Source organism: Plecotus auritus (genome assembly GCF_963455305.1).
Source record: "Plecotus auritus genome assembly, chromosome: 3".
Lineage (NCBI taxonomy): Eukaryota > Metazoa > Chordata > Mammalia > Chiroptera > Vespertilionidae > Plecotus > Plecotus auritus.
This window is the reverse complement of record NC_137772.1, coordinates 95,687,752-95,709,572: the sequence shown is the minus strand read 5'-3', so window position 1 is coordinate 95,709,572 and position 21,821 is coordinate 95,687,752. Positions and strand designations below refer to the sequence as shown.

At 44.2% G+C, this 21,821-nt stretch overlaps 1 protein-coding gene and 1 pseudogene across 2 annotated transcripts; one reads left to right on the top strand and one right to left on the bottom strand.

Annotated features, from left to right (window-relative positions):
* Positions 1-5,734: 5,734 nt before the first annotated feature.
* On the top strand, positions 5,735-6,621 carry LOC308244439 (voltage-gated hydrogen channel 1-like; annotated as a pseudogene). Its single transcript has 2 exons — positions 5,735-5,904; positions 5,984-6,621. The product of its transcript is annotated as a voltage-gated hydrogen channel 1-like (transcript).
* Positions 6,622-18,125: 11,504 nt separating this feature from the next.
* Positions 18,126-18,883, bottom strand: LOC308245105 (chromobox protein homolog 3-like). Its single transcript, XM_080661851.1, has one exon. It carries the CDS (start codon positions 18,800-18,802, stop codon positions 18,251-18,253), a length of 552 nt encoding a protein of 183 aa, XP_080517977.1. The 5' UTR covers positions 18,803-18,883; the 3' UTR covers positions 18,126-18,250.
* Between the last annotated feature and the right edge of the window lie 2,938 nt (positions 18,884-21,821).

Genomic DNA, 21,821 nt, shown 5'->3' with positions numbered 1-21,821 from the left:
GCCCTAGCCGGTTTGGCTCAGTGGATAATGCCTCGGCCTGCCAACCGCAGGTTCTGGGTTTAATTTTGATCAAGGGCATGTACCTAGGTTGCAGGCTCCTCCCTGGCTGGGGCCCAGGTCAGGGCTCATGCAGGAGGCAACCAATCAAAGTGTCCCTCTCACATTAATGTTTCTCTCTGTCTCTCTCTCTCTCTTCCACACTCTAAAAATCAATGGACACATAACCTCAGGTGAGGATGAAAAAAAAGAAAGAAAGAAATGTCATATCCTATGAAAGACACATCTTGAAAATGCCTAAAGAAAGTTGTCATTTTTTCATGGTGAAGGGACTGGAGTCCATGTTGATGAAAACACCTTGGTGGCTGCGGTGGCTGGCAGTGGCTGCAGCAGTGGGGTGATGGGGCTGGTGCCTTCCCCTGATCAGCCCGGTCACCTCCCACAAAGGGAGGCCCATGGGGAGCAGACCTAAACCATCAGTAGGACATCCCCTGAAGGCTCCCAGTCTGTGAGAGGGGGCAGGCTGGGCTGAGGGACCACCCCCGACCCCCGCAGTGCATGAATTTCATGCACTGGGCCCCTAGTACATTAATAAAAGCCAAAGTAGGTGACAGTTTTGGAAAGGGGCTTAGTCATCAAGGATGTCAAATATTATGTGGAGGTTGAGTAGGATGAGATTCATGAAGAAGTAGCCTGACAGAAAACTGAAACAGGGTGTCATTAAAACTATGGAGAAGCTATGGCTCATGTTGAGAGCTGGGCAATAGCCAGATTTATTTATTTTAGTCCAATAGTTGCATATTTAAATTGGACTTGAGAATTAGGCAACATAGACCTGAATTCAGGTGTGTGGGCTGAGAGATTATTCCATTAGGCAGGTGTGGACTGGATGTCCTAATTGGGACAATCTCCATTAAAGGGAGCTCAAATTTTATGGCTCAGAGTCATTTGCAAAACTGCCCTGCATATCTTCAACTTGTTAATAAATAACTTTGGTTCTCAGAGGAATCACCCATGCTTTCTTGGGAGAGTCATACCACTTCTTTGGGCTAGTAACCTCAGCTCCAGGTCCCTTAGATCAATAACCCCCATTTAGTTGAGATAATAAAATTGTTTTCTTAGTGTCTTTAATCCTAGGAAATAAAGAAATGATGAAATAGATAAAATCTATTGTATTCATATTCCTGTGTTAAGTTCAGGAACAATCTTTGTATATTTGAAGTGTAAAATTTAAAAGAAATTCTCCATATTATTTAATCAACTGTACTTCTACCCCCAGGATCTTTGCACTTGCTACTCCTTTGCCTGAAAATCTCTTAGTCTCAAGAGCCTCATGCCTTGCTTTACTAAATACTCAAGTCTTTACTCAAATATAAACATATCAATAAAACTTCCTTTGGTCACTTTCTAAAAATGTTATACTTCATCACTCCACAATCTGCTTTATTTTCTTCACAGCACTAGCCACCATTTGACATACTCTTTATTCTAATTGTTGATTTGGCCCCACTGATTGTATCACCAGGTACTGTTCTAGGTGCTGGGGATGTAGTAGTAAATAAAACAGACTTGCTTTTTTGGGGAGAAAATGCCTCTATGAGCTGTTTGGGGTTGGAATGAACCCATAAGTGTATAGTTGAGTAACAAAAAATAGCTGAAAGATCTTCTCAGGCCTGATAGAAATGAAGAGTACAAAATTGTGCAAAAGGATTTCAAGCATCTTAGCACAAATTATTTTATTAATTTATATTAAGTTAATAAAAGTTTATTTGGTGATAAGATATCTTAATCTTAAAAATATATATATTCAGGGTTCTGGTCAAGATGGCAGAGTATGTGGACACTGTATTCACCTCCTCTCATGAACACACCAAAATTACAACTAAATTGTAGAACTATCAAGCTGTAGAACCATCTGAAAACTAGGTGAACAGATGTCCTATAGCTAAAGATATAAAGAAGAAGCCACATTGAGACTGCTAAGAGGGGTGGAGACACAAATCAGACTGGCCCCACATCCATGTGTGGCAGTTGAGATTCCAGAGGGATATCTTAGCTGCAGAGGTCCCATTGAAGAATGAGGGGTCTCAGACTCATGTTGGGCTCCCCAACCCAGAACAGCAGTTCCAGGAAGAGAAGCCCATATAACATCTGGCTGTAAAAATCAGCAAAGATTCCTCCATCTCAGTGAGAAGAAAGGCTACCAGGCACCCTCTTAAATGGTCAGCACACAAACACTTGTTTGTAGGCACGCACCATGGGCTCTGGTGGAGGGTCTGTGGCTTAAGGAGTGCCAGAGACATACAGAGAGAAACTGAGTTGTGTGGTTTTGGTGTAAGAGCTAAAGGGACGGCCATCATTGTCTCTGTGTTGAACTCTCCTGTTGCACAGACAAGAGACACTCCTGGAGCAACAGGTCAGGTGATGAGGAAGACTCTGCAGCTGGACCCCACAGGACACCTACTACATGAAGCCAAATTGCCAAGTCTAGAAAGTGTAGAAGATCTACCTAATGCATAGAAACAAACACAGAGAGGCAGTCAAAATGGGGTGTCAAAGAAACATGTCCTAAATGAAAGAACAAAAGAAATATCCATCAAAAGGTCTAAATGAAATAAAGTCAAGCAAGCTACCAAAAAGAGTTCAAAACACTGATTATAAGGATGCTCAAGGAGTTTAGTGAAAACATCAACAAAGCGATAGTAAGCATAAAAAAGGACATAGAAGCCATAAAAAGAACCAATAAAGAATACAATAACTGAAATGAAGAATACATTAGATGGAATCAACAGCAGATTAGATGAAGCAGAGGACTGAATGAGTAATTTAGAAGAGAAGGTAGCAGAAAACACCCATTCAGAACAGCAAAAAGAAAAAAAGTTCCAAAAAACTGAGGATAGTTTAATGACATCTGGGACAACATCAAGCATAATAACATTCTCATCATAAGGGTACAAGAAGGAGAAGACAGAGAGCAAGGGATTGAGAAAATATTTGAAGAAATAATGATTGAAAATTTCCCTAACCTGATGAAGAAAATAGACAGTCTAGGAAGTGCCAAGAATCCCAAACAAGATGAACCCAAAGAGGCCCACACCAAGACACATCATAATTAAAATGCCAAAGTTAAAGACAAAGAATATGAAAAGCAGCAAGAGAAAAGCAATTATCTAAAAATGAGCTCCCATAAGGCTGTCAGCTGATTTTTCAACAGAAACATTTTAGGCCTGAAGGAATTGGCATGAAATATTCAAAGTGATGGAAAGCAAAGACCTACAACCAAGACTATTCTACCCAGCAAAGCTATATTTTAAAATTAAAGGAAAAATAAAGAAAGGGCTTTCCAGACAAGAAAAAAGTAAGGAGTTCAAGACCACCAAACCAGTATTATAAGAAATGTTAAAATGACTTCTTTAAGAAGAAGAAGGGGAGGAAAGGAAACATAAATATGAATAATAAATACATGGCAATTACTGCTTACCTATTAAGAATCACTTTAATTGTAAATGGCTTAAACCCCCCCAATCAAAAGTCATAGAGTAGCTGAATAACATGATAAGAAAATAAGACTCATACATATGCTGTCTACAAGAGACCCACTTCAGCTTAAGACACACACAGACTGAAAGTAAAAGAATAGAAAAAGATATCTTATGCAAATGCAAAAATTTTAAAAAGCTGGGGTAGCAATATTTATATCAGAAAAAAATAGAATTTATAACCATGGCTATAAGATACAAAGAAGAACATTATACAATTATAAAGGAATCAATCCAAAAGATGATGTATCTCTTGTAAACATTTATGCACCCAACATAGGAGTACCTAAATACAGGATGGGGCAAAAGTAAGTTTACAGTTGTTGGTATGGAAAATAATGGCAATGATTAATAATGCAAGAATAAACTCTGTGTTTGGTATACTCACAATTGTAAACCTAATTTTGCCTCACCGTGTATATAAAGCAAATACTGATGGACATAAAGAGAGAGACTGACAGTAATACAGTCGTAACACCTCATTGACATTAATGGATAGATTTTCCAGATAGAAAATCAAGAAGGAAACAGTAGCCTTAAATGACACACTAGATTAGATGGATATAATTCATATTATTAGAACATTTCACACCAAAGCATCAGAATATACATTCTTTTCAGGAGCACATTGAACATTTTCCAGAATAGACCACCTGTTAGACCACAAAACAAGTCTCATTACTAAATAACACAATACTAAACAATTACTGGGCAAACAATGAGATCAAGGAAGAAGTTAAAAGGTAGCTGAGACAAATGAAAATGAAAACGCAATAATCCCAAATTTACGAATCACAACAAAAGCAGACCTAAGAGGAAAATTCAGAGCGATGTAAGTTTACCTCAATACACAAGAAAAACCTCAAATAAACAATCTAACCTTATACGTAAAGGAGCTAGAAAAAGAACAACAAACAAAGCTCAGAGTGGGTAGAAGGAAGGAAAAAATAAAGATCAGAGCAGAAATAAATGAAATAGAGTAAAAAAAAAATACAAAAGATCAATGAAACCAAGAGCTGGTTCTTTGAAAAGATAAACAAAATTGATAAATCCTTAACCACACTCATCAAGAAAAAAAAAAGGGGGACACAAATATATAAAATCAGAAATAAGAAAGAAGTGTCAACTGACAGCACATCAATACAAAGAATTATAAGAAAGTACTATGAACAACTACATGCCAATAAATTGGATAATCTGGAAGAACTGGATAAATCCTAGATACACACAATCTTCTAAGACTGAATCAAGAAGAAACAGAAAACCTGAAAAGATTGATTACTACCAAGAAAACTGAATCAGTAATCAAAAAATTCCTAATAAAAGTCCCAGATGCATGAATGGCTTCACAGCTAAATTTTACCAAACATTCAAAGAAGAATTAGCATCTCTCTTTCTCAAACTATTTCAAAAAATTCACGAAGAGGGAAGATTCCCAAGATCATTTTAGGAGTCCAGCATTACTCTGATTCCAAAACCAGGCAAAGACATTCCAAAATAAAAGTTATAGGCCAATATCCCCGATGCACAGAGATGCAAAAATCCTTAACAAAATATTAACAAACTGAATTCAGCAATACATTAAAAGTATTATACACCATGATTAAGCAGGATTTATTTCTAGGATACAATTCTGCTGGCCAGACTCTGGTGCTTCCACAGTTCCAGCACTGCCCACCTAGCCTTTTGGTTCCAGCCTATCGATGGTCACTCATTCCCACCGGCTCTGCTGCCCACATTGTGGCTGGACTGGACAGACAGCACAGGCCTGGCGGGAAGAGCCACTGCTCTGCCCACTAACTGACTTAGGCAGAGACAGATGGATCACATATTTTATTTTGTTTGGGATCAGACCTGGGCCTGCACATTCCAGCCCAAAGGGCCCAAGACCTAGCAGGCCCCACTGATCATCAGCCCTGGACTGGGTGGGCTCCTGGCACCCACCTGTACCTTCCATCTTCCCCTTTGGGCAGTGTGCACCAAGTGTCACTTTGCTGCAGCTTGTTTATTTCCAATAAAAGTTTCTGTGACTTTATTAAAAAAAAGAAAGAAAGAAAGAAAAGACAGGCCAGGCAGCAGCAACAGATTAGGAAGCACCATCCTTGTTTCCCTCTTACAGGTGAAGAAACCAAGACTCAATAGGCCAAGCCACTTGCCTTGCATCACAAAGGAGCAGAGCCAGAAGTTATACCAGATCTGGAGACAGGAAAATGGCTACTTGGGATAAAAAGACAGTCAGCCACAGGGTCAAGGTGGCTCCTGCCGAGAGGACGAGGACGAGCAAGTTCCTGAAGATTTCATTGTCGATGGGAATGACTACTATGCCTGGAATGTCAACCACAAGAAATGGGAGAATGAAGAAGAGGAGGAGGAGCAGGAGGAGCAGCCATCACCAATACTGGCCTTGGGCAGGAGGAGCAGCCATCACCAATACTGGCCTTGGGCAGGAGGAGCAGCCATCACCAATACTGGCCTTGGGCAAGGAAGGCACAGCTGCTGACCCAACTTTGGCTCCTGTCTCTGCACCCAGGGGTCCCCTAGACTTCAGGACCACATTGAGGAAGCTCTTCAGCTCCCACAGGTTTCAGGTCATCACCACTTGCCTGGTCATTCTGGATACCCTCCTGTTGCTGGCCCAGCTCATTCTGTACCTGAAGATCATTCAGCCTGACAAGTCCCCACAGTATGCCACTACAGGAGCATTGCCATCTTGACCTTCTTTATGATGGTGGTTTTCTTTAAAATATTTGTTTTCTGCTTGGAGTTCTTCCACTGGAAGTTTGAAATCCTAGGCTCCATCGCCATCATGGTTTCATTCCTCCTCAAAGTTATCCTCCTGTTCTGAGTGTGAGGCTCTTGGCCTGCTGATTCTGCTGTGGCTGTGGCAGGTGGCCTGGATAATCAATGGGATAGTTATCTTGGTTAAGACATGCTCAGAACGACAACTGTTAAGGTTAAAATAGACAAATACACAATTGGCTACCAAGATCCAACACCTTGATTCAGCTGATCTGAGAAGAAACAAGGAATTAAAAGACATAACAAGCTATTGAGATAGCATGGACTTCGTGGGGAGGTGAATTAGAGGAGTACCTGCTCCACTTTAAAGAGAAGACCCTGCCTCATGAACTTGTGCCTGTGAACGAGAATGAGAACCACCTCTCCTGGGACTGTTTGCAGGACAGGTTGAGTTTGATGTCTTTGCCTCCCTCCCACTCAGCTTGGATTCTGCAGGAGCATAGTCTTCCTTGGTGTGACTGATAGCTTTCCATCCCATTTCCACCTACATGTATCAAGAATGTATCATAAGCTGTTTAGTCATATTGAACACTTTATTCTTGCTTGAAAATGTACAATTACTAGTTGTATATAAAATTTAATCTAATTAAAAAGGAAGGATGAAAATTATATGATCATATCAATAAATGCAAAAATACAATTGACAAAATTCAGCAAACATCCTGTTTAATAAAAGCCTAATATGCTAAGTGTTCTGTCGTCCAATCATCAGTTCAACCAATCAAAGAGTAATATACTAATGATATGCTAAGCCATCTTTGACCACATGGGGGCAGCCATCTTGTGTGTTAGAGTGATGGTCAATTTGCATATTACCTCTTTATTATATAGGACTGATTAAAGTATTACATATGTCTCTTATTCCCCTTTTGACTTCTCCCAGGACACTCCCACTCCACCCCCAAGCACATGCCCTCACCCCCCTAGTGTCTATGTCTATTGGTTATGCTTATATGTATGCATGCAAGTCCTTTGGTTGATCTCTTACCCTCCCCTCTTCCCTACCTTCCTTCTGAGATTTGATGGTCTGTTTGATTCTTCTCTGTCTCTGGATCTATTTTGTTCATCAGTTTATATTGTACATTATATTCCACAAATGAGTGAGATCATGTGATATTTATCTTTCTCCAACTGGCTTATTTTGCTTAGCATAATGCTCTCCAGTTCCATCCATGCTGTTGCAAATGGTAAGAGTTTCTTCTTTTTTACAGCAGCATAGTATTCCAATGTGTAGATGTACTGCAGTTTTTTAATCCACTCATCTGCTGATGGGCACTTAGGCTGTTTCCAAATCTTAGCTATTGTAAATTGTGGTGCTATGAACATAGGGGTGCATATATCCTTTCTGATTGGTGTCTCTGATTTCTTGGGATATATCCCTAGAAGTGGGATTACTGGGTCAAAAGGGAGTTCCATTTTTTAATTTTTTGAGGAAATTCCATACTGTTCTCCACAGTGGCTGCACCAGTCTGCATTCCCACCAGCAGTGCACGAGGGTTCCTTTTTCTCTACATTCTCTCTAGCACTTGTCCTTTGTTGATTTGTTGATGATAGCCATTCTGACAGCTGTGATTGTTATTTTGATTTGCAGCTCTCAGATGATTAGTGACTTTGAGCATGTTTTCATAGGTCTCTTGGCCTTCTGTATGACCTCTTTTAAAGAGTTTCTATTTACGTCCTTTGCCCATTGTTTGATTGGGTTGTTTATCTTCCTTTTGTTAAGTTGTATGAGTTCCCTGTAAATTTTGGAGATTAAACCCTTAGCAGAAATAACATTGGCAAATATGTTCTCCCAGGCATTGGGCTTTCTTGTTATTTTGTCGATGGTTTCTTTTGCTGTGCAGAAGCTTTTTATTTTGATGTAGTCCCATTTGTTTATTTTCTCCTTAGTTTCCACTATCCTAGGATCTGTATCAGTAAAGATATTGCTACGATATATGTCTGATATTTTGCTGCCTGGGAATTCCTCTAATATTTTTATGGGTCCCGGTCTTACATTTAAGTTCTTTATTCATTTTGAGTTTATTTTTGTGTATGGTTGTAAGTTGGTGGTGTAGTTTCATTTTTTTGCATATATCTGCCCAATTTTCCCAACACCATTTATTGAAGAGACTGTCTTGACTCCATTGTATGCTCTTGCCTCCTTTGTCAAATATTAATTGAGCGTAATGGCTTGAGTCTATTTCTGGGTTCTCTGTTCTGTTACATTGGTCTATATGTCTGTTCTTGTGCCAGTACCAGACAGTTTTGCCAACAGTGGCTCAGTAATATAGCTTGATATCTGGTATTGTGATCACCCCAACCTTGGTCTTCTTTCTCAGGATTGCTGCAGCTATTTAGGGTAGTTTTTTATTCCATATGAATTTTTGGAGAGATTGTTCTAGGTCTGTGAAGTATGCCATTGGTATTTCAATGAGGATTTGCATTGAATATATAAATTGCTTTGAGTAGTATGGACATTTTAATGATGTTGATTCTACTAATCCATGAGCATGGTATATTGTTTCATTTGTTTATGTCAGTTTTTTTCAACATCCTGTAGTTTTCTGAGTACAGGTCTTTTACCTCCTAGGCATCTTTATTTTTTTGTTGCAATGGTAAGTGGGATTATTTTTTTAGTTTCTCTTTCTGTGAGTACATAGTTGGTGTATAAAAAAGCTATGGATTTCAGGGTGTTAATTTTATATCCTGCTACATTGCCAAATTCATTTATTAAGTCTAATAGTTTTTTATGGAGTCTTTAGGGTTTTCTATGTACAATATCATGTCATCTGCAAATAATGACAGTTTTACTTCTTTTCCAATTTGGATTCCTTTTATTTCTTCATTATGGCTAGCACTTCCAGTTCTATGTCGAACAAGGATGGTGAAAGTGGGCATCCCTGTCTTGTTCCTGTTCTTAGGGGAAATGAATTTAGTTTTGCCCATTGAGTATGATGTTGGCTGTAGGTTTGTCATATAAGGCTTTTATTATGTTGGGTATGATCCCTCTATTACCACTTTGCTGAGAGTTTTTATCAAGAAATTAGTGGCCCAGTGCACGAAATTCATGAACATTAAAAGGGAGACCCAGAATCAAGTCTCCGCCCACCCACATGCACCTCAAAATCGTGTGATACCTAGACCTGGCAGCCCCCCCCCCCACCATTGGGCTAGATCCAGACCTGGCCAGTCCCACCCTTGTCAAGCCCCGCTGGGCAGGGGGTGTAGCCTCAGGTCCCCTGGACCGGCGCCAGGACAGGGGGCATGGCCTGAGGTCCCCCAGATGGGATGGGGGTGTGCCTTGAGGTCCCCTGTCAATCCCCGCAAGGTGGGGGTCATGGCCTGAGATCCCCTGCCAAGCCCCGCTGGGTGGGGGATGGCCTGAGGTCCCCCGTCAAGCCCTGCCAGGTGGGGGGTTGCAGCCTCAGGTCCCCCATCAAGCCCTGCTGGGCAGGGGGCATGGCCTCAGTTCCCCCAACCCAGCACTGGGGGTCCACCTTGAGGTCCCCCGTCAAGCCCCACTGGGTGGGGAGCACGGCCTGAGGTTCCCTGTCAAGCCCCGCCAGGCAGGGGGGTGCAGCCTCAGGTCCCCTGGCCCAGTGCTTGGGCAGGGGGTGCAGCCTGAGGTCCCCTGTCAAGCCTCACCTGGTGGGGGGCGGGACCTGAGGTCCCTCGGCCTGGCGCTGGGGCGGGGGGAGCAGCCTGAGGTCCCCTAGCCCAGTACCAGGACTAGAAGCGCACCTTGAGGCCCCCCGTCAAGCCCCGCTGGGTGGGGGTCGTGGCCTTAGGTCCCCCAGCCTGACGCCTGGGCAGGGAGCATGGCCTGAGGTCCCCTGTGAAGCCCCACAGGGGCGGAGGAGGGCGTAGCCCAGCCGTGGGCCGGATCCGGCTGTTCTATCCGGTTCTCTTGCTCTCCCCTCCACTCCTTAACTTTGAATTTATATTAGTTCACACAAACACTACATCTATGCTTTTGTTCCGGCCCTCCAGTCCAGTTTAAGAACCCATTGTGGCCCTCGAGTCAAAAAGTTTGCCCACCCCTGGCGTAGCCTCAGGTCCCTGCTGATTGCTCGTTAAGGCTCCTTAACGGAACTTGGCCTCAGCTGTGGGTGCAGCCATCTTTGTGACCAAGTGATGGTCAATTAGCATATTCTCTCTTTATTAGATAGGATGGTGATGGATGTTGTCAAATGCTTTTTCTGCATCAATGGTTATGATTATGTGATTTTTGTCTCTCAATTTGTTTATGTGATGTATCATGTTCATCAATTTGTGAATATTGTACTATCCTTGCATCCCCAGAGTAAATTCCACTAGGTCATGGTGTATGATCTTTCTAATATAATGCCGGATCCAATTTGCTAGAATTTTGTTGAGGATTTTAGCATCTATGTTCATCAGGGATATTGTCCTGTAATTCTATTTCTTTGTAGTGTCTTTATCTGGTTTTGGGATTAGGGTAATGCTGGCTTCATAGAAAGAGCTTGCAAGAGTTCCTTCCTCTTGAACTTTTTGGAATAGCCTAAGGAGGATAGGTTTTAGTTCTTTGAATGGTTGGTATAATCCCCCTGTGAAGCCATCCAGACCAGGGCTTTTATTTGCTGGAAGTTTTTTATTACTGCTTCAATTTTATCAGTAGTTATCGGCCTATCCAGGTTTTTTGATTCTTCCTGATTGAGTTTTGGAAGATTGTAATTTTTCTAGGAATATGTCCATTTCTTCTAGGTTGACCAGTTTGTTGGAATAGAGTTGTTGATAGTATTTTTTAATAATCCTTTGTATGTCTGTGGGGTCAGTTGTTACTTCACCTCTTTCATTTCTGATTTTGTTTACTTGGGTCCTCTCTCTCTGCTTCTTGGTGAGCCTGGCTAGTTTCATCAATCTTGTTTATCCTTTCAAAGAACCAGCTCTTGGTTTTGTTGATCTTTTCTATTGTTTGTGTGTGTGTGTGTGTGTCTATTTCATTTATCTCCACTCTGATCTTTATTGTTTCCTTCCTTCTGCTTATGCTCTCTTGTTGCTCTCTTTCTAACTCGTTGAATTGTAGGGTTAGGTAATTTATTACCATTGTTTCTTGTTTTTTTCCTGTAGGCTTGTAGAGCTATGAACTTTCCTCTCAGGACTGCTTTCACTGTGTTCCATAGATTTTGGATGATTGTGTTTTCATTGTCATTTGTTTCCAGGATGCTTTTTATTTCTTCTTTGATCTCTTTGGTAACCCAGTCATTGTTAAATAGCATTCCCTTTAGCCTCCAAGTGCTTGACTTTTTTTCATTGTTTTTATTGTAGTTGATTTCTAATATTATTCCATTGTGATCAGAGAGGATGCTTCATATGATTTTTATCTTCTTGAATTTGAAGAGGCTTTGCCTGTGTCCCAATATATAGTCTATCTTTGAAAATGTCCCATGTGTGCTTAAGAAGAATGTATAATCTGTTGCTTTGGGATGAAATGTTCTGAAAATGTCATTAAATTCCATCTGATCCAGTGAGTCATTTAGTATTGGTGTTTCTTTGTTGACTTTTTGTTTGGAGGATTTATCCAGTGATGTTAATGGGATATTAAGATCCCCTACTATGATTGTATTTCTATTGATCTCTCCCTTGATATCTTCCAGAAGTTTTTTTTTTTTTTTAAAGTATTTGGTGCTCCTGTATTTGGTGCATATATATTTACCAGACTTATATTCTCTTGTTGAATTGCTCCCTTTAGTATTATGAAGTGGCCTTCCTTATCTCTTATTACGGCCTTCACTTTGAAGTCTATTTTATCATATATAAGTATTGCTACCCCAGCTTTTTATTCATTTTCATTTGCCTAAAATTTTTTTTCCAACCCTTCACTATCAGTCTGTGTGAGTCCTTTGTTCTGAGGTGGGGTCTCTTATAGACTGCAAATATATGGGTCATGTTTTCTTATCCATTCAGCTATCCTATGTCTTTTGATTGGAGCACTTCATCCATTTACGTTTAAGGTTATTATTGATAGGTACTTGTTTGTAGCCATTTTTATTCTTTACTAGTGCCCTGGTGCAGGGATTTGTGCACATTGAAAGAAAATCGGGAGCCTGCGCGCCCCAGGAGTTTCCAGGTACCTGTGAGCCTCAGGAAAGTAGCATGGGGAGTCTGTCCTTCTCCCAGCAGCTTCCTGAAAAAATATTTCCAAATGTCTCTTCTGTAGCCAGGGTCACACCTTGCTGGCCAGGAGGTCCCCAGTGTCCTTGGTCCATGCTGGATGCTTTCCACTGCTTGGAGCCGGATAAGAGATGCTCTGAGGTGAACAATACAAAGTTGGGGAGCTTGGAAGGCTGGGGTGCTCTCTTGCAAACACCCTCACCCTTCAGATCCATCTCTCTGACTTTTACCCTGATTGTCAGTTGCCACCTTGTGGCCACTTTTATGTTGCTGCCTTCCTCTGTAGTTCCAGGGCAATTGGGAAGGGATGAGATTTGATCTCATCTCGATGCCCAAGGCAGAGTTCTAGGAGCCCGCTGTCAGTATCAGGCTCATCCTAGTTACTCTGAGTGTCCGCGCTTCATCCGTTTCCTGGAGATTGAACCTGTAGGCTTATGTGGTATGTGCCTTGCAGCAACTTCTGGCTGAGCTGTGGGCTTCCTCCAGGCCAGGTACCAGCACTACCGGGGTCTATCTGCAGAAGCTGTGGTCCGTGGGCCCGCCCACCAGCGGGAGTCGCTGGGGATCCGTGGGGAACGTGGGAGCCCAGATGCCAGCCAGGCCCAGGAAGGGCGTGATGGGCTCTGCGTGGATACACATGGGAGACCCGCTAGTTGGATTGGAATTTTCTCACTGTTTCCAGGACTCTCTCTGGAGGTGGGGACTGGTCCGACTTGGACGAGGCAGCTGGGGGTGGTAGGAAGGAGGGAGGGAGAGGCCGATCACGGTCCTGGGTAAGATGCGTTCTTAGTATTTCAGTTCCACATCCAAAGGAACATGGCAATAGCTAAGGGTGGCCCTGATGCCCAAGGGGGAGTTCCAGGGGACCGGCGTAGGTATCAAGGTCCTCTTGGTCACGCTCTAATGTTACACGCTGCATTTGTTTGCAGTAGATTGTACCTGCAGGGTTTGGGGGTGATTTTCCACACAAATTCTGGCCCAAGTGTGGGGCTGCCTGAATTGAACAGGTCAGACCAGCACCTGCTGGTGCCCCTCTACCCACCAGAGCACATCAGCACTCTGCAGGGATCCAAGAGTGGGTATTCAGAGCCAGGATGCCAACCTTTCCAGGAAATGGGGCCAGGGCCAGATGGTAGGTGGAAGTTGTGAAGGGCTTGCTCGTGGACATGCGTGGGTGTTGGTCACTGAGCTGGACTTCACCAGTGCTCACTCTCAGCATGGGGGCCAGCCCAGGCAGTATGTGCATGAAGCACCTCTGTGGGTTTTTCCCAAGCCTGCATCTGGAGACCTAGAGGGCAATTGGTAAGAGATGTGGTGCAGCCGCAGGGTGGGGAGAGAGAGTTCCAGGGGACGGCAGCAGCTGATCTGTGGTCATTCTGGCTACACCCCCACCACTGGGTGTTGGGACTGCAGTCTGCTGACTGGAGATTATGCCTGCCAGAGGCCGGTGAAGCACACGCCCAGCTGTGCTCGCCAGCCGTGAGCCCAGCTCCTGGCTGAGCAGCACTCCTGCTATGGGAGTGCACTGACCATCAGGGGGCAGCTCCAGTGTTGAGCATCTGCCCCCTGGTGGTCAGTGTGTGTCATAGCAACTGGTAGTTCTGGTCGTTCCGCTGTAATGTTCACTGGGCTTTTATATATATACTAGAAGCCTGGTGCACTAAATTAGTGCATGTAGGGAGAGGGTCCCTCAGTCCGGCCTGCACCCTCTCGCAATCCAGGACCCCTTGGGGGTTATCCGGGACCCCTGCGGGATCGGACCTAAACCAGCAGTAGGACAGCCCTCTCACAATCTGGGACTGCTGGCTCCTAACCGCTCTCCTGCCTGCCTGCCTGATCGCCCCTGACCCCTCTGCTTTCCTGCCTGATCGCCCCTAACCACTCGCCTGCCTGCCTGATCACCCCTAACTGCTTGCCTGCCTGTCTGATCACCCCTAACCCCTCTGTATGCCTACCTGATCGCCCCTAACTGCTCGCCTGTCTGCCTGATTGCCCCTAACCGCCTCTGCCTTGGACCCCGCCACTGCAGCTTCATCAGGAAGGTCATCCGGAAGGACATCCAGGATGATGTCCAGAAGGTCATTTGGCTGTCCAGTGTAATTAGCATATTATGCTTTTATTATTATAGACTAGAGGCCCAGTGCATGAAATTCATGCACAGGTAGGGTCCCTAGGCCTGGCCGATCGGTGATCAGGGCCAATCTGTGAGGTGATTGGAGGGGCTATTGAGGGGCCCCCGCTGGCACCCACCTTGGCTGGCCTGGGGCCTGCGGGCTGGGGGAAGCTCCTGCGTCTGCCCCCTGGTGGTCGGTGCACATCACAGCAACCAGTCGTTCTGCTGGTCATTCTGCCATTTGGTTGATTTGCATATTAGGCTTTTATTATATAGGACTAGAGTCCCAGTGCAAAAAATTTGTGCACGGGGGTGGGGGGCGGAATCCCTCAGCCCAGCCTGCACCCTTTTGCAACCTGGGACCCCTTGGGGGATGTTCAACTGCCTGCAGGGATTGGGCCTAAACTGGCAGTCAGACATCCCTCTCTCAATCCAGGACCACTGGCTCCTAACCGCTGGTCTGCCTGCCTGCCTGATTGCCCCTAACCACTCTGCCTGCCAGCCTGATCACCCCTAACTGCTCACCTGCCTGCCTAATCACCCCTAACTGCTTGCCTGCCTGCCTGATCGCCCCTAACAACCTCTGCCTACCTGCCTGATCACCCCTAACCACTTGCCTGCCTGCCTGATCACCCCTAATCCCTCTGCCTGCCTGATAGACCCTAAATGCTCGCCTGCCTGCCTGATCACTCCTTACCGCCTCTGCCTGCCTGCCTGATCACCCCTAACCTCCTCTGCTTGCCTGCCTGATTGCCCCTAACTGCTCGCCTGCCTGCCTGATTGCCCCTAACTGCCTCTGCCTTCATGCCTGATGGCCTCTAACGATTCATCCTGTCTGCCTGATCACCCCTAACCACTCGCCTGCCTGCCTGATTGCCCCTAACTGCTTGCCTGCCTGCCTGATCACACCTAACTGCCTCTGTCTCAGCCCCCGCTGCCGCAGCTTCATCCAGAAGGACGTCCAGAAGGTCATTCGGCTGTTTGGTCTAATTAGCATATTACACTTTTATTATTATAGACAGATGCCTGTGTTCCTTCTTCCCTTTCTACTTCTGCTTTTTACAGCAGTCCCTTTAGCATTTCTTGCATTGCTGGCTTGGTGGTAATAAACTCCCTTAGCCTTTTTTTTTTGGTCTGTGAAGCTCCTGATTTCCCCTTCAATTTTGAATGATACCCTTGCTGGGTATAGTATTCATGGATTCAGTCTCTTGCTTTGCAACACTTTGTATACTTCATTCCATTGCCTTCTGGCCTGATGTGTTTCTGTTGAGAAATCAGTTGATAGTCTAATGGGAGATCCCTTGTAGGTAACTTTCTGTCTCTCTCTGGCAGTCTTTAAGATTCTTACTTTGTTGTTGATGTTTGCCAATTTAATTATGATGTGTCTTGGTATTGGTCTTTTTGGTTTCATCTTGTTTGGGACTCTGTGTGCTTCTTGGGCTTGTGTGGCTTTTTTCTTCCCCAAATCAGAGAAGTTTTCTGTCATTATTTCTTCAAACAGGTTTTCTAGTCCTTGCTTCATTCCCTCTCCTTCTGGCTCCCCTATTATGTGAATATTGTTTTGTTTCATGTTGTCCCAAATCTCCCTTAGGTTCTTCTCCTGCTTTTTAAGTTTTTTTTCCAGTTGCTGCTGTGCTTGGGTGTTTTCTACCTTGTCTTCTAACTCACTGATGTGGTCCTCAGCTTCTTCTAGTCTATTGTTGAGGTCTTCCATTATGTTCTTTATTGCAGCTATGTCATTATTTCCTCTTTATTCCTTTTCATGTTGTTTAAATCCTCATTCAGCTCCTTATAATTCTCATTGAGTTGTGTGTATTTGCCATCCAGACGTTTGAGCATCCTTATAACCATTACTCTGAATTCTTTCTCTGACAAATTACTTGCCTTCATTTAATTTAATTCCTTTTCTGGTGATTCCTCCTTTTCTTTCCTTTGGGGATTGTTTCTCTGTCTCCCCATTTTTGCTGTAATGTTTTAATTATTTCTATGTCTTAGATCCAACTCTTTGCTACCCAGGTTCTTTTTCAGGTGGTCCTATGTAGTTGGTGATTTGTGGGACCCAGATCTCCTGAGCTTGGTGTTCTAGTGGAGCCCCTACTTGAGCCATTTGGGTTCTCCTGATGTAGTTGTGTCTTAAATGTTAGTTTCTTGTTCATGGAGGAAGTCTCATCACAGGTAGTCTGACAATGTGACGTATCCACGCCTTGTCATGCAAGCTGTTGTGGATGTCTCATGGTTCTGGCTCTTGTGGAAAGGGTTGCCTGAGGTCTCACTGGCCTGTGAGATCCTGGAGTCCACGGCCTGGGAAGAAGTGGTCTTGGGCCCTGAGACTCAGGTAATGTGTCTCTGGCTGGTTTTGTGTGACTCTTGCTGGGGTAGTGTCACTCTGAAAATCACTGCAAAGGTCCCGAAGCCCACGACAGTGGGAGGCAGCTGTCCTGTAGTCTGCGGATGAGGCAGTGGGGCTCTGGCCAGAGTGATTTCACTCTGTGAGTCACAAGGGAGTCCAGGAACCAGCAGCTGGGGATGTGGGAGTCTTTTTTTTCAAATATACAACTATTTATTAACCACTGTTTACCAGTATTTACAATAAATATAATATACAGTTGGGTAACATTCTGTTTACTACAAAGCTATTGTTTTTCCTGGCTTTTGTTGAACCAGTAACCCCAATACGAAGACTGAGCCTACATGTAAAGACTGAGTTGGAGTAAGGAGAAAACATGCAGACCAAGAGTTTAGATTACAAAAAGTTTGTTCACCCATTTATTCCAGCAGGCCCTAAATTGCCAAGGTCTCTAACAATCTGATTAGGTATCCATGAATAAAGTCTTACACTTTGCATGACCCTAATTTTTAGCAATATAGCACAGGGATTTCAACTTCTTGTAAAGGAACATTTTACGAGGTGAAACTAAATAAGTTGCTTACCTAATTAAAACACATCAGGGTTTGCCTAGTTTTCTCATTTGGGTGAGGAGGTTATTGGCAGTGATAAAATTTTCCTTTCAGGGGTTTTGCAAATAAATTTGCATTTATGATTGTAGATATGGATTCTGATATGTCTACTTTAAATTGTCCAATTTAAACTGCTTACATTATATATATAACTGTCCAATTAATTACAAATTATCTAATTTCAAAGGTTAAAAGCTTCAGGAAAAATTTCAATTTAACTTCAAATGATTTTTTTTTTAGGTTGCTGAAAATGATGGCAGCTCAGAAACATGAGCTTATCTATGGTTGTGAAATGGTTTTGTTTTGGTTTAAAAAAAAAGAAGAAGAAAAAAGAAAACCATTTACATATGTATACACACCTACCCCCCCCCCCAATAAACAAAACCCCCACTATGATCCTTAGGCACATACAAATTCTGACTGAGTAATGACTATGCAGATTTCTCAACATTTAGAGAAATTTCTCTAATACAGAGGAAAAAATACAACAACATGGTATCAAATGTTCTTTTCTGATAAAGGAAGCAACTACAGAAAGCTTTTGTTCAAAGTAACCAGTGCTATAGATGCAACCCCCCAAACAACTCCCCAGCACTACTTCAAAACAAACATATCAAACTTGATTTTCATTATAATGTAGTTCTTTCTTCACACTAATAAATCAAAAAAAACCAAGACCCAGATTTTATATATATGTATAAATATATATAAAAAGCAATGCAAACAATTATTGGGCTTCGTCTTCTGGACAAGAATGCCAAGTTAGTCTTTCTTCATAGAAAGCAATTACAATTTGGGGACACTTCATATTTGCCTCTTTTGCCAGCACTAAATCTGCCTCGTCGGAATCTTTGCATTTCATAAGAAACATTAACTCTCCACTGCTGTCTGTGGCACCAATTATTCGTTCAGGATCAAGACCTCTGGCAAAGCCTTTTGGTTTATCAGCAGCATCTCTTTTCTTCTTTGATTTGCTATCATCAGATTCACTGTCAGATAAAGACTTTCTTTTTGTGCCATCTTTTTCTTTACCAGCTTTTTGAGAATTAAGAAATGCTTCAATTAACTCTGGACAATCTAAATTTTCTTCAGGTTCCCAAGTATTGTCAGCATCTGTGAATCCTTTCCACTTCAGGAAATACTCCACCTTCCCATTCACTACACGTCGGTCCAATACTTTTTCCACTACAAATTCTTCAGGCTCTGCCTCTTCAACTTTTTTACTCTTTCCATTCTGTTTCTTTCCCATTTTTTGCAATGTAGTTTTATTGGAGGCCATTTTTTATTGCAGACTCGAAGAGCTATTACTCCTTGTGATCGTTAGAGAGAAAGAAAGACACCGACTTCATCGCCTCCTTGCAGCTCCGCGTCCCAAGTCTGCGGCTTCTCCAGCGTCTCCGGCCCTGCGCGCCTTCAGCTCCAGCCACTTGCGAGGGGGAGGGGGCCGGGGAAACGCACGCTGGGCTGCGCTGCAAGAGGGATTGGCGCCGCCCGCGCTAGGCGACAGCGAGGGCGGATGTGGGAGTCTTGGCTGAAACAGAGCAACCTTGTCTAGGTAGGCGAGCCCTCAGTAGCTCACCGTGGTGTCTAGATGCCAACCACCAGGGAGCAAGGAGTCACAGTTTCTGTTCAGGGAGCTGTGCACCCTTGGTTGGAGAGGTGTGCACACATGGGAGGCTTACAGAGGGTCCCAGGAGCTGCCCGCCGCAGGGCAGTGGGCTCCTAAGCCCACGCACACTGGAGGGGCGCAACCGCAGTGTCCAGACGCCAGCTGCTGGGGAGTGGGGAGTGGTGGTTTCTACTGGGGGAGCCGTGCACCCTTAGAAGTGGACATCCTGGGGTCTGCTTTTCTGCAGGCAAGGCAGCACAACTTTGGCTGGAGTGGCTGCAAGATCCTGGGCAGTGTCCAAGGCCAGTCTGGGTGGTGGTGAGGCTGGGTTCCTAGTGGAGGCTGCTCTCCCCTTCATGATGGTGTGGGCTCCGTGCCTGAGCCCCGCAGCCCAGGGAATGCCCACAGTGGTGGCAGGAGCTCTCCATTCAGGAGATCCTGTCTGACAGCCCCTGAGTATCATCCTGCAGGATCTAACTGTCCCTCACTCACACACACACCACACATGTCCACACATACCCCTTTCATTCCCTTACTCACTCACACCCTCTCCCTCACTGCTGTCCTGTCAGCCGCCATCTTGCCTATCTTAATTATTTTTAAAAAATTATATTTTTATTGACTTCAGAGAGGAAGGGAAAGGGTGAGAGAGAATCATTGATTGGCTGCCTCCTGCATGCCCCCTACTGGGGACCAAGCCCACAACCTGGGCAAGTGCTCTTTACTGAAATCGAACCTGGGACCCTTCAGTCCGCAGTTCTATCCGCTGAGTGAAACTGGATAGAGCTCCCTCTTAATTCTCAACTGCCATATGTGGGTCTGGGACCAGCCTGTTTCACACCTCTGCCCTCCTACCAGTTTCAATGTGGCTTCTCTTTTGTATCCTTAGTTATACACGTTCTGCTCAGCTAGTCTTCAGGTGGCTCTCAAAGGTGGTTGTTCTTAATTTAGTTGTAATTTTGATGTGATTGTGGGAGGAGGTGAGCATAGCACTTACTCTGTCATCTTTGCTTTTGAAAAAGTTTTTTCAAGTTGTGTTTTATGAAACAAATGGAACAAACTTTAGGAAATACTAAATTTACCTTAATTTTTTGTCCTTAAGTTTTATAGAGGGAATATACAGGAACTCCTTACTAAATGTGCATTTCTGTGGGGTTTTGTTTTGTTTTTCAAAACAGTATTAAGCACACTACCAATTGAGTTACTCAATGCATATTATATAAAAAAACTTTGTGACAAATCAATACCAGGAAAAATAAATTACTTTTCCAAATGAACTGGGACTTTAAAAATATTGATCAGTGAATCAAAAATGATTCACAACATTCCAGAGCTAAAATAAACTTAAGGTAATGTAGTCAATCCCATTACTTTTGCAGAGGAGACATGGGCCCAGAGATGTTAGAGAACCTGCAGATGCTCTGGGCTCCTTAGCAGCAGGCCCCCTCCTCTCAGCCCAGTCGTCTGGTCACTGCCCTGTGGGGAACGGCTAGATGTTCCTGTCACCACACTCAGCTGCCAGGAGTCTTAGTAGTAGATCTTGTCCTTAACTACAGTAACCAATTTATCCCAGTTGCCTGATAACATCTACTAGCCTCTCTTTAAATTATTTTTTTTATTGTTTTTAATGAATATGCTTTACCTGGCTTTAAGTTAACAGCTCCAGATATTTTTAGAAAGCAGAATTATAAATTACATTAATTAAAAAATGAGTGAATCGATAGAGGAATCTACAAATTAGTCCTGTATGTTTGGAACCAGGAAAGTATTTTCCTGTGTAATCCATGTTAAACATGATGGTTAGTTTTTATCACCAAAGTTCTTAATCCATAAAGTCTGCCCCCTGGTGGTCAGTGCGCATCATAGCAACTGGTCGACCGGTTGTTCTGATTGTACTGCCATTCGGTTGCTGGGCTTTTATTATATAGGACTAGGGGCCCAGTGCATGAATTCATGCACCTTGAAAGGAACTGTGGGCCGCGAGGCTGCAGTGAGCACAGGGGCAGGTCTCAATCCTTTGCACCCCCATCTTGCCCTTCCCACCGCAGCCCCTGGTCCCCTGTTTGCTGGCAGCCCTGCTCCCACTGCTGCGGCTCCCACATGCTGATGGCACCAGCCCTGCTCGCACCCACTGATGGCATGGAGTGGTTGGGTCTGGCGCTGGCAGTGGGTGCAAGCGGGGCCATTGCCGGCAGCAGATGTGAGAGGTGGCTGCTGGCCCCGATCGCCCCTCAGGAGCAGAGGGAGGTGGAGAAGCCCTGAGAGGTGATCGGGGCCAGCAGCCACCGCTTGCACCTGCTGACAGCGCCGAGAGATTGGAGCTGGCAGTAGGTGCAAGTGGCGGCTCTGGTGCCAGCAGCAGGTGTGAGTAGGGCTGGTGCTGGCAGCAGGTGCAAGCGCCTGGCAGGACAGTGATGTGCGGGAGCAAAGAATTTTCAGTAACCACCAGAGGCTTACCCCGATGACAGTGACCAACACCCCACCTTGGTCTGGCACCCCTGCTCATCTGCTCCACCATCCCACTGCAGCCAATGTCCGCCATGTTCTGTGCTGTGCCACCTGCTGCTGACACCTGCTATGTTCCGCACATACCCCCTGGTGGTCAGCGCACATCATAGCAACCAGTTGTTCGGTTGTCCGGTTGTTCCACTGTTCGGTCTATTTGCATATAGGGTTTTATATATATAGA